At 38.9% G+C, this 12603-nt stretch overlaps 1 protein-coding gene across 6 annotated transcripts; it reads right to left on the bottom strand.

Moving 5' to 3' along the window:
* Positions 1-49: 49 nt before the first annotated feature.
* Positions 50-9325, bottom strand: LOC124632390 (troponin T, skeletal muscle). 6 transcript variants are annotated; one of them, XM_047167212.1, is made up of 14 exons: positions 9267-9325; positions 6042-6082; positions 5765-5806; positions 4992-5009; positions 4653-4670; positions 3808-3835; positions 3532-3657; positions 3209-3424; positions 2664-2882; positions 2472-2564; positions 2314-2394; positions 1516-1594; positions 595-821; positions 50-261 (listed from the first exon to the last, which is right to left on the bottom strand). In XM_047167212.1, exons 2-13 carry the CDS (start codon positions 6062-6064, stop codon positions 595-597), a joined length of 1170 nt encoding a protein of 389 aa, XP_047023168.1. In that variant the 5' UTR covers positions 6065-6082; positions 9267-9325; the 3' UTR covers positions 50-261. The 6 variants fall into 6 exon arrangements, with proteins under 6 accessions (XP_047023168.1, XP_047023167.1, XP_047023170.1 ...); XM_047167211.1 differs by lacking the exon at positions 9267-9325 and adding an exon at positions 8649-8786; XM_047167214.1 differs by lacking the exon at positions 4653-4670 and having other exon boundaries at positions 9267-9323.
* Between the last annotated feature and the right edge of the window lie 3278 nt (positions 9326-12603).

Here is a 12603-nt window from a genome sequence, read left to right as displayed (position 1 = left end):
TTTACATAAATATTTATTATAAAAAGGTAAAATAAAAAACTAGACAGCCTTATGAAATAAATTAGTTTATTGTTACGCCATAGGTGTTCACGACGTTCTAAGTGCAAAAAATGTCCATGTTCCGTAACGAATGATTCAACAGTATAAATAATAAAAATAATTTATAATAGTAATAAGTTAATGGATTGGTTACAAAACAGTACAGTCCGACCCGTGAGTGTCGGCGATCTAGCTTCCCTGATCAATGCGTGCTGCGTACGTCTGGAACAAAATAAAACGAAAATAAATATTGATATCACAATACAGCAAATATACGACCTAAACCGCTTACTATTAGTTTTGCAAAAAATCTACGAATTCGATAAATTATACTCTTTAAACTGGTATTAAAATAGAACCCTACAATTTTCAGGATAATATGTTAAAAATGGTAGTTAGCGCCATATACGCTTCTATTTGTTTTTTTTTGCTGTAGAACTTCGTGTTACGAAAGTACTTCTTATTTTGTTCAGTTGCATAAAAGTTAAAGTCCGAGTATAGCCACCTACTAGGGCTGGATATGTATACTAGCATAAATTAATCAAAAAGACTTACTTATTCCTCTTCTTCTTCCTCCTCCTCTTCTTCCTCTTCCTCCTCCTCTTCCTCCTCCTCCTCCTCAACCTCCTCTACGATCTCCTCCTCCTCCTCTTCGGGCTCGGGCTCGTACTGGGGCTCCTCGTCCTCTTCAACCTCGGCCTTAACATCCTCCTCGCCTTCGGGGGATTCGAGGTCGCCCTTCTTCTTGCCGGGCCTCTCACCGAACCACTTGGGCAGCCTCGCTGTTGTTTTTATGTCAATATTAGTTATTGATATTTTGTATGTATTAATATGTAAAACAATAATCAACTGAATAGCTGAGACAGTTGCAAAATCGTTCTTTAGATGACTTCTTTGGAAGCTCGGAACCTAGTTTATAATAATAGCCGTCTTACGCAATGCTCTTGAGGTGATGATACCTCATCGCATTGCCATTTAGCCATTTTGGCTGATAATTCCAATTATTATTTGCCTACAAAATTATGATGTCCCACTTGGCAAGATTCCTTAAGTGTATTCAAAGTAAATGATTCATGCTGCGTTTTACTATTAGTTTATATTCCTCAATGATAGTTATAGGTCGTATTTAACGACCTGTCAAAAAAAACTTGGCAATAGGACTCGAACCCGGGGAATACCCAATTTTACTCGCAAAATTTCCTTGCGTCGGTATAAAGTATCCCAAAAAGTGGTGAATCTAGAATCCTTTCTCTTTGTGAAGTTATCAAATTAACAAAAAGTGTTCATTCAACATACAATTATTTACATGGGAAGACGAGTGACATGCAACGAGACATCGTCAAAAACTTGTGCACAGGGACTTCAATGTCGGATGAACTAGACTTACATATCCCAGAACTGCCCAGATTGGAACATAAAATAAACATGTCGTCTATATAGTCGGCGGGAGTATTGATTAGGTAATAGTTTACTTACTCTTCTGCCTGCCACCGAACTGGTCGGCCCTCTCTTGCCACACCTTCTCGAGGAAGTCCTTGTTCAGTTTCTCAAGGTCCTATAGGAATCGTTAACACAGGGTAAATACGGTGACAGTGGTACAATAGGAGCTACACAAAAGGGGCTTATCCAACTAGGCAAATGTCATTTTTTACTGAATGATGCGGTTAATAACAGTGTCGGTTCTCATTTGAATCCGGCAGTAAAAAATCACAAGTGCAAGTTTTTTGAACACACAGATATTTGTGGGACACAAATGGAACATGACATGCCGTGAAGACATGCGTCGAGGGGTCACATTGGGAACACAATCGCCAAATGGCTCTCTCCTCTTACTTTTGGTACGATTCATGAACTCGTTCATCTTCTCGTTCCACATTTTATCCATAAATTCTGCCATTTGAGTATCCAAACCCTGCATTTAAACCAATATCAGTTCTCACTTTCGTGAATGTGTCATGTTTAGGAATTGTGTTTTGAATACTTTGTTCGAATAGATTATTTTCGGGTTGTTTGTGCTACTTTGAAGTTGGCCGTTTCCTTGGAAATCGCGTGTTATAATCTAAATCGCCACTACGTAACGACTGGAAATTAAACGACTGTGAAAGTGACTTGATCGAGTTTTTGGCTTTATTCCAACTTACGTAAGTAGGGCAGGATTTGCAGATATTATGTGTTCGGGAGATTAATGCGTATTTAATTTCCAGACGTCACGTAGTTATTTCCTATACATTTGTTGGTAGGTGTATTTGTGGGAAGTCGCGTGGGAATACTTACACCCTCGAACAACTTCTTTTTGTCGTCGTAGGACCTTGTGTCGACACGTCGCTCGTACTTGGACGCTACTTGGATTTTGGGCTGAAAATATAACATTATTTTAGAAACTTCTAAGCGTTAATTCACTAACTACAAAGAAATGTGAATATTATGCTTACCGGGTGCTTTCCTGTGAGTGCTTCGGGGTCAAGACCCTTCTTGAGGGCCTTGTGCCTCAACTGTTGCTTCTGTCTTTCTTTGAGCTCTTTTAACTGTTGGCAAAAGCATTATATCATTACTTTTAAATGTTCACAGGAGAGGATATCGAGTAAGGTATTTAACATTTGAAATAGTAAATCGTTAAAACTTACGTCGTAGTCCTGCCTCTTTTGCCTTTCCTCAAGATCGTATTTCTCGGTCTCGAGTTTAATGATGCACTCCCAGAGTTCTGTGGCTTTCTGTCTGAGCTTGTCGACGGAGAGGTTCTCGATGTTCAGGGGCTTGATACGGATGGACAGCGAGATCTTCTTCTCCTCCTCCAACTGCTCCTTGGTCTTGTTGCGTTCCAGCTGAGCGTTGCTAAGGCCGAACTGGAAATGAACAAAACAAGAATGTGGTAAATGTAGGAATCATAAATATTGAAAAAAAAATGTTCAGTTGCGTGAGCCAAAATAATTTTATTCTGAGAATAGTTCGGATTTAAAATTGAATTGTTTATGCTTCAGGTTTTTGATGTGGATGAGTAAACAGTGTGTTTACTGAAGTAAAAATAACTATTTTTGAGGGAATTTGTAATTTTATACAAATTAAACAGGAATCATAGTCTTTAATAACGGATTGTATGAGGTAGTCTGTGAAATAATTATAACATAGATACTTATTGTATCTGTCTATAGAATAACTTAGATTTACTCACGTTATCGCTCTTCTTTTGGATGGTGAAGTTGGGTCCGGTCTTGCTGGAATCTTTCATAGCCTGGAGCATAGCCTGGCGCTTCTTCTCGGCCTCCTCGAGTCGCTGCCTCTTCTCCTCAATGTCGCGCTGTTTCTTCTCTTCAACTTCGCGAATTCTCCTTTCTTCCTCCTCCTTCTTCTTCTGGGCGAGGCGCTTCTCTTCTTCAGCGCGAGATACCTAAAATATACCGAAACGATATAACATTTATGTGTTATTTGGCGTTATCAGCACAATAAGAAGCACTCTTTCGTTTATAAGCAAATCGTCGAGGTAAAAAGTCTCACCTTGCGCTTAGCCTGCTTCTCCTTGAGGCGTTTGAGCTCATCTTCTTCCTTGGCCCGTTGTTTGCGCCATTCGTTGATGTATTCCTTCAACTGCTCGTCCAAGTCCGACCGCTTCTGGTCTTGACGCTGTTAACAATATCATGTTATTAGTATTTGATCATATCCATGCGCAAAGTCTATATTCGTAAAAGTGATAAGAATGTACTTAGGTAATCGTTTAAAATGTCATTTAATTTAAGGTTTTGATATAGAAGTAAAATAGTATATTTTAATTACCTTGATGAATTCTGGGTCTCCCTCACCCCTGTAAATATACATGGATTGATTAGTTTAGTGTTACATAATAAGTTTGGGTTAATGTTAGAAACCGTTGTTATAACGGTTACAATACATATAACTTCTGTTACGGTGATAAAGTTTAACGGTAACTCGTTAGAGTTTAGATTTCTGCTGTTACGCTTTTATATCGGCGTGTAAGCAGGGACATCAGGTACTGTACATATTGTTAAAGTTTTAGCTTTAATAGTGTATTTAACAGCTACGTGACAACATTATTCGTTTGTTAAAATTATTATTGTTATACGATTTGTAATCCTCCATTCACTAAAACCGTATAACGTGTATTTTAGCTAAATTATTATTGGCTGTTTTACTTATAATCATAGTTGTGTAGTTTTGTACTTGTAAATGATATTATTGTTTCTTGTGGTGTATGACAACATTTATAATTACCATGACTGTGGTACACGGACAGATACACATATTACGACAATATTATATTATGTATTACAAGGTAGTCATGCTTCGATGTCATGTTATTTTTCTCATGCAATAAATCAAAAATAAGTCGGGGCAACGCGAGCAGACGCCCGTTGACCGACATTTTGTTTCTTTGCAGAATGGCGCGGGCGCAGCGCAGTACGGTTTTCTAAAATAGAACGCCTACCAACCGATATAAAAATAGCGACCGACGCCGGCGAGCGGTTGTTCATTCGCCGAACGATCATCTGCTCGGATACGATAATTTTGGGAAACGATCGTAAAAAAAACATGCGCCCGTGCCTTATCTAGTTAATGATAGGATTATAGTTAGTGACACCACAGAGAGCGGTGCAACTTACGCGATCGATGGTCTACTCCTAGAAACAGAAAACAACAATCAGCCTTCTACTTATCTTTTACAATATTCTACTTTATTGCAAAATTCATTGTTCGTAACCAAATAAGCGGTGACAATTAGTGAATTCTGCGCATACACGATACAAACACTGCATCACAAGCCACTAGCCGTTGTAATCAACATTTTAGAATTTTGCCAAAAGGATGTACGTTTGTTTTGCATAAGCAAAATCACTGGTTGGTAAAAGACTCGTTAATTTAGTGCCAATCAATCCTCGTGCCATACAGTTCAGTGGCTAGAAGCGAAGCGGTAGGGCAGTTCGTAACGAGAGTTTACTTACTCTGGTTTAGGAGCGGGTCTTCATTTTGCAACGACGGAGACAGCGACGGGAAAAGAAAAAGAAAAACAAGATTAAAAACTGTGCAGCCGCATAGAAGTATATATTCCATTTGATTTACGAAAGCTTAAGGGTTAAAGCCAAATTGATTCACTCACAACTTCAGCACTCTGGTATGTTTTCCATTCTGTACATGGAAAGATCAGGCACTTACTCGTCCTCATTACACTGATCTTTCCCATAGCATCAAACATTTAATGGTTCGGTTGGTTATATGAAAGTTTTCAATGTTAGAAAGCACGGATTGTAGCGCTGCAGCACCTAGCGTAAGATTTATATCTGAAAGCAACAGAAGCGATGAAGTATGCGCTACAAGCGTTAGGGTCGCCATCTAAACTTAGCCTAAAACGAGCGAAGCATTTGTGAGTGCCGGATCAACCAAAATGGCACGCCACTTACTTCCTGCAACAAAAGAGAGAACAGGGTTTGGTGAGGGCGTGCAAGAAGCCCGAGACTGGGGAGTTCCAAGAAACCGGGAATCCAAACTTGCGATCATGCTCAAATAGTTCACGCTGATGGCCAAAAAAGTAACACTATTGACGTACAACCACGTGTACTGTTCCGATCTAATAGTTTTGGAAAATGATAGAATCGCCAAGGCAAAGTAAGAAATCAGGCCGAGAGAAGCTGAAGTGTTACCAAACCAAACAATTTCTAAGAAGACTAATTTCGGAAATACGGGAGAGCCTGACCGCCGAAGTTCCATTAGTACTTACGTCTCTGGGACTTCTTCTTCTACTTCCTCCTCCTCGGAGCCACTGTGGAGTAGATAGGATTGGGGTTAACGTACACATCTGAGGACTGACACATCTGTGAAGTTAGCACAGTAAACATATCTACAGCTACTCGGTTATACGACAGGGGGGACAGATTGCAAGTAATGGAAGAGTGTTCAAAAGTATTGTGTCTTTGTGTTCGTGTTGTGTAAGCAAAGAAATATCCCTTACGTTCTCGAACTGAGATCCTGACAAAGTGTATGTTTTTAATACTTACGAGTATTCTTCTTCGTCAGACATGGTGATAGTTTATTTAATCTGTGGACAAAAAAAATTACATTGAATCGAACGATCCTGATACACTTTCTGGAGCTTTATTGAATTAATAAACCAATTAAGAATGTCGTGGAAGATGGCACAGATGGTCGATGATTCAATCCAATGATTGTTGAATATGTTCCATCGGTACCCGGATGAGCAAATCGCCAAGTGTTATCGACGGTTCGTTGAACGATTGATAGTTCGTTGGCACTTCACGAAGACAAATTCAGTAGCTCTGAGTGCAAGATCACAACTGCATAGGCACCGTATCAGATTGCCAACTCATTGGATTCCATTATCAAATAACCAATAGTAATCGATATAATATTGATTAATCACGATCGGTTCTGTTTACATGGCAAGTGACGTCATAGTATAACGCAGCAGATATTGGCAGAGCGTCAATAGATGCATCTATTAACATTTTATCGACCGACAGATTTATCTCTCATCAGTGCATACATGTGTTTACATTTGGCTCCCAAAATAAACTATTGACGTCTGATGCATAATAACCGTTCATTGTTTAATAAAAATAAGATGTTCTTTTTGTATTAAAATTAGGTTCTGGTATAAAATTGTTGTTCACTAGAATCTTGGTAATCATTAGTCTTTTTATCTTTCAAATTTAAGTATTTAATAAAACAAAACAAGTTTATCTAAATAGTTATTTCTAATCTCATTGCAGTTACCGATTCAATTTTCTTTTTGCACACGAATTTTAAAACATGGTTTAGGATAAGCTATCAGTTTTCATACTAGCCAAGCCTACGCAAGAACTTAATTACAGCTACAGCATCATTTTCAGATAATTACCATCAGCCATCCCGAAAAGCATACATAAACTCGAAATAGACAAAAGCAATACCAATATTGCCGAACAAAATTTCATTTGTGCCAACATAAAAAAATGGCGTGGGCGCGAAACTAACGCGGGAAGCGTGCGTTTTGTTTATGAAGTCTATTTTATTTTTAGCGGTTTTATCTTTCCTGCCTTCTACCACACCTACGTGCTGGCAACCGTTCAAAGAAAGTGTAAAATTGGATTTCGCGTTCAACTCGAAGTTGCCTAGGATTCGGATTCTAATGAGCCTTGAATTTTTAGGTATTTTTCCGCAAGCAAAACTCTCAGTGTCATTTAAGTGATAGTAGATAATATTACTGAATTACGAGCATACCAACGTCACCTTATTTTACTTGTTCCCGTCAATTTATTTTATTTTAATAGGTTTGTCTTCATATAAAAGAAAATCCCAGCTTAGACCATTGAACTCTCTTCTTTTCTAAATGGGTCAAGGAAACTTTCGGCTATGTTCAGTTTCAAGTGACTTTCTCCATACGAATAAGTACATTAATGACATAATTTCAGGTTTGATTGTTCTATTCTTCTAAACTCCATAAAAAAAGAAATTGAGGTTTGGCCGTCAAGAGTCAAAATTTAAAATTATTTGAAAAAAAAAAACTTCAAAGTTCGTCGAAGTAAAGTGTAACCTGCAAGGTCAAATAGCTTCAGGACCTTTTTTTTTAACGACGTCAAAAATCATCAAATGACCCCTCCCGCTGTGGGTTAGCAGCGGTGAGGGAGTGTCAGACTTTTACTGGCGAAAAACCGTCGTGTTCCGTCATAGGCCTTTTATGTACCAGGGCCGCGGTATCTCTTTCGAACAACCCGCAGCCCCGGCAGAACTTCAGGACCTTACAGATAGTTGCCATCCTTAGAGAAATCATAAATACCAAAGTGCTGTTAAACTATCTTATTAATGTGTTGAGAGTCGAAGAGATATTTCTATCTATCATTAAATAAGCGTCTCTATTTGAAATTGGTGCTCTAGTTGTAACAGCTGGTCACATTAAAGTTCTATTTCCATAGAACATGAAATTCTTTCGATATCTTTAGAATCAATTCAATGCGGCCACATTCAATGCTATGCGGTAATAAGATTTATTAAAACTATTGACAATGTCACCAAGTTAATTTTTAGCTTTTCGCGCAAAAAATGTCAAAGTATTTGAAAAAATCATAAATTTTGGTCCAATAAGTAATTGTTTTAAGGTGTTTTGTCGTCATTATTACCTTCACCTTCAAAATTTTAGAGATCTCTAAAACGGACGCTTTCAGTAACGTCTCTATATCCAGCATTTAAGTATCATTATAGTAATACATATTTTATTCGGGTATAGTGTGTAGTGTAAATGTGTGCGCAAAAAACAAATATAATGCGTTTTTACACAAAAAGCTAAGATCATGTGTGTTCGGTGCGATTCTCATACGTCCACGCAGAGATTTTCGCTGAAACTTAACAGGGCGGCGCGCGAGTGGCGGGCGGTAACGTAATCCGGCGCACTATACAAGGCGGTTGCTTCTATTTCAGCGTGGCGACGCCCGCGCCCGTCCGCATTTGGCACATACCGCGCGCGTATTTTTAGACCAGCCTCCTTACGAGCCGTCTTTTATCTTCGACGTTTCCGAACTCGATATCCACAAGGATCCCGGAACACCATTATCCTACACACTATATGCCCGCTGGGCCCGTCACTGGCACTCTCACGGCACGGCACTTACGTCGCACGGGTAGAAGACGGTCACTCAGTCACGGCACTGGTTCTTCGACCGGCAGCACAGCGACGTTGGAATGTGGAGTCCGCGGCGACCGGGGCGGCTCTGGCCGGCCGCGGGCGGCGCAGCGGCCGCGCGCGCTCGCCCCCCCTGCGCCCGCCGCTATATTTAGCGCCGGTCATTTTTGAGCCGACGATTGCGAGCCAGCTCCGGTTTCTAAAGGGAAACTGACTGGCCAGCCCGGCCCGCGAGCACGCCTGCAGGTGCAACGGCCACAGGAGGAGGAAGCCAGCGGGCCCGTTTGCTTGCCGCCCCACAACAATTCCGTTGACAGTCGCGAAGGAGGGCTGTTGTCATGCTCAACCAACACTTGGTTACAGCCAATGGTCTTAACATCGAACCTGACTCATATCACCAGACACTTCATATTTCATGGCATCTTGTAAACATATCTGTTACATAGTATTGACATCCAAAGGAATGGCTTCCGTTGACCGCCTGATCCAATGATGCATAAGGACCGTAATCTTTAGACATCGCCATTTATTGCTTAAAAGGTATGTTTTTGTCATGCTGTCCTATTTGTATGAATGCATATTATGGGTAACTGTAAACTGGACTTACGGGTATGTGAGTATGAGCCGACTGCCTCGGTCCGTCAAGGCAGAGACGAGCGGAGAGGAGCAGGCCTGACTAAAAGCTTACCGATCCAATCGCTACATTTTTATATTTTAGCATAGCTTCGGCTGTAATTTGGAGGGGAGTCCGAGTGTTCCAGTGCATTTATAACAAGCTCTGCCATTTGACCGTGTAACAGCACATGTAGGTAAGGGGAGGTGTGGTTCACGCGGCCAGAACGAGGTGATGGCGTGAACTGGTGGTAACCTGGTAGCTGTTACAAAATATTGATAATGAAAAGAACAACATGTATTGCTATACTCAGTCCATAGGATAATTTCAGACCGATAATTACCTACTAAAGTAAAAAATGTACCTATTCTCGATTAAGGATTTTGTGCAGGAGCCGAGTAGTTTACTGTAGAGATGTGTGCGTATACGCGGGTTCGATTCCTGCATGTGACAAACCTATAAAGAAAGAATATGCAATGATTACGTAGATACCCTCTAAACATGGCTAAACCTGAATAAAGGCGTAAGTTAAAATATTACCGGGTGCAAAGAGTCCTTTACAAAATCGAACAGAAAAAGCAGCATGGGAGTGAGCGTGTATCATCGTTTGGCTTTGGGGATACATAATAGTCATGAGTAGGAAAATTCCTTCAGGACAGATCCAGCTACAGCTCAAGCCTAAGCGAGTGCACGAGAACTAAATGCGACACAGACAGGGTTGCTTTATATTGAATTGGAAGCATCATTATTGTTAGATGTACAAACTTAAAACTCTGCAAATGGAGCTCACAAAATTGTTTAATTACGTTATGAAAAAAAAAAATAGGGCCAAATAAAGGTCCCTGAGGCACTCCTCTTCAAACTTTCAACAGTAAGACCTTGTTATTCAGTAATAGCTCATTATATCTAAATAAGTACTTACATTTAGTAACTTATGTAACGAAAGATAAGGGGCCAGAAACCACTAAGGCCCAAGTTCACCGACAACTTGAAACGTTAGTTTTTTTTTTAAACGACTGTTTATTTGAGAATGGAACGTGAAAACTGTCGTTTACGTTTTCGGTGAACCATCACCACTTAGTTAAATCCACCATCTGGTTAACGATCTAGTTAAATTATGTACCTACATATTTCCATGACACTAATCCAGCGCCTTTATAAGTGAATATTTGGTTACTAGAAGACTAGAACTAGATGCAGAAGATCTAAATCGTGTCCGTAAGGATTGGATAGTTTGGTACGTTCCTAATGTAGGTCTTTAAAGATAGATCATAGATCATTAATTTCGCAATCAATGCCTTGCATGCGGCATGGTTGAAGATTTTCTGAACGTTTCACGTTAAACGTACTTTATGCCCATGCGCGCAACTGAAAAGTGTTACCAGCTTTATTTATTTATCGCTTGTCAAAGGCACAACATGCCCGCAACCCATCGAGCTTAGAAAGTTATATGTCAATGCCGCAACCTTACACCCAGTTGCAGAAACTAGCTCTATCTTTTTAAAGTCCCGTTTTAATCAACATTGCGAGGTCTGGTAACCCAAAAACCGGGTTTCTGCCATCGAGCTTAGAATTATAAGGAGACGCCGTTTGTTAAAGACGTATCTATAGTTATATAAATATGGGCGAAATATGAAACAAACTATGCAACATAGTTCTGTCTCACTCTTTCTAAGCAGATAAGTGTATTTGAAAACAGGGACAACAATATTTTTGTGATTGCGTAAAATGGTGACATTTACTTTTGAAATCCTCCTGTTTGTAGGTGCGTGCCATATCTGGCCATATGTCATGGTAGTTGTGCTGTCAAATAGGTGCTCTTCGTGACTTATTTTTGCTATTTTATAGAAAATCACTCGTGTTTACTTTTAAGACTTTACTATTTCAATAGTGAAATAATCAACGAATATGCCTATGTGTTGTATTGTGAAGTGTGGTGCTAGGAAGCACTAAAATCAAGCTGGATTGTCTTTACACAGGTTAGGAACCTATTTTTGCTAGAAACTACATAAAATAATTCACATTGGATAAAAAATATGTTACGGGAACATGAATTGATGGTGAAAGTACTTATATTTTGGTTTATTTCTGAATAAAAACCTATATTTAGAAATAAATGTTGTTTACAATAACATGTCATATTGGCATAGTGCTGTGCAGTTGTCATAATAGTATCGATAAAATATCCACTTAATAAGTCTGCTTTTACAAATTTTAACATCAGAACTTACTGTCCCTAAGACACTGATGCCCATTTTCACCAACAATCTCTTAATCTAAGTGCCACTTGGAATAAGGGCTCTCCCAATTTTGACATAAATGACTATGGATAAGGGATACCTAAACTTTGGTGAAAACGAAATTCTTATTAAGTTTTCCGTAAATGCTCTTAGGGGATCCCTTAATTTAAGTATTTGTTGGTGAAAATGGGCATGAGCCCTCAGAGTTGTGTATTATTTTCAACTTCAACTAGCTGATCCCGCGAACTTCGTATCGTTTAAACCTTCCCTGGACCTCTATAAACATTTTAAAACCAAAAAAAGCCAAATCGGTCCAGCCATTCTCGAGTTTTAGTGAGACTAACGAACAGCAATTCATTTTTATATATAAGAAGATAACGAACAGCAATTCATTTTTATATATAAGATAAAACATCTTTATTTTGTTCTTTAGTTAAATACTAGCTTTTCCTCGCGGTTTTAGTTGCGTTCCGAATATATGTGTATATTTTTTGGGAATAGTTTATGATTTTATATATATATCCTTCATTTTACAGATAAAAAGTTTTAAAATGCAGTTAAAAACATTTTGATTATAAAATTCAGGATTTTAAAGACATATTTTATTGAAAATAATATGTTTTGCCTTTTTATTTTCACATGATGCTTCTACGGCGACCACGGGCACGGCAGTGCTTCCGCACGGACGAGCAAATCGGAATGCAAGTTGCAATATTTGCTTGAGAACTTAGTTACCGAATATAGGTTTCGAATTGTATAAATATTTTTTTCTTAGCACTAAAATTGTTTTGTACTATCGATTAATACATAATTAGCTCCATTTGCATTATATAACTTTCTCATGAATAGCTTGAAAACGATTGTAAATTATTGTATTTTTTTAAGAGAGTATCTACTTATGGCGTTTCTTGCGGATTCTTCTTCATAAGACCGAATCTTTGGCACCCTGCAACTAGTCTGACGTGAAAGAACTTTCATAGGGCTATTTGAAATAATAAATAATTACTGTGCCTGTGTTTTTTTTTTTTCAAAGGTATCACCCTACTGAAATGACTCCTCCCATTTGGTTGATGTTGTTGAGGTTATTAGTA

This window comes from Helicoverpa zea, chromosome 8 (assembly GCF_022581195.2).
Source record: "Helicoverpa zea isolate HzStark_Cry1AcR chromosome 8, ilHelZeax1.1, whole genome shotgun sequence".
Lineage (NCBI taxonomy): Eukaryota > Metazoa > Arthropoda > Insecta > Lepidoptera > Noctuidae > Helicoverpa > Helicoverpa zea.
Note: the sequence above shows the minus strand (reverse complement) of the source record. Positions and strands in the feature narration are given on the sequence as shown.

Coding starts and splice junctions, on each gene's coding strand:
- LOC124632390 (XM_047167212.1), bottom strand. CDS start 6,064: ATGTCTGACGAAGAAGAATACTC. Junction 3,425..3,531: donor AGAAGCAGGCTAAGCGCAAG/GTGAGACTTTTT, acceptor GGTATATTTTAG/GTATCTCGCGCTGAAGAAGA. Junction 1,595..2,313: donor AAAAGAAGTTGTTCGAGGGT/GTAAGTATTCCC, acceptor CGATTCCTATAG/GACCTTGAGAAACTGAACAA.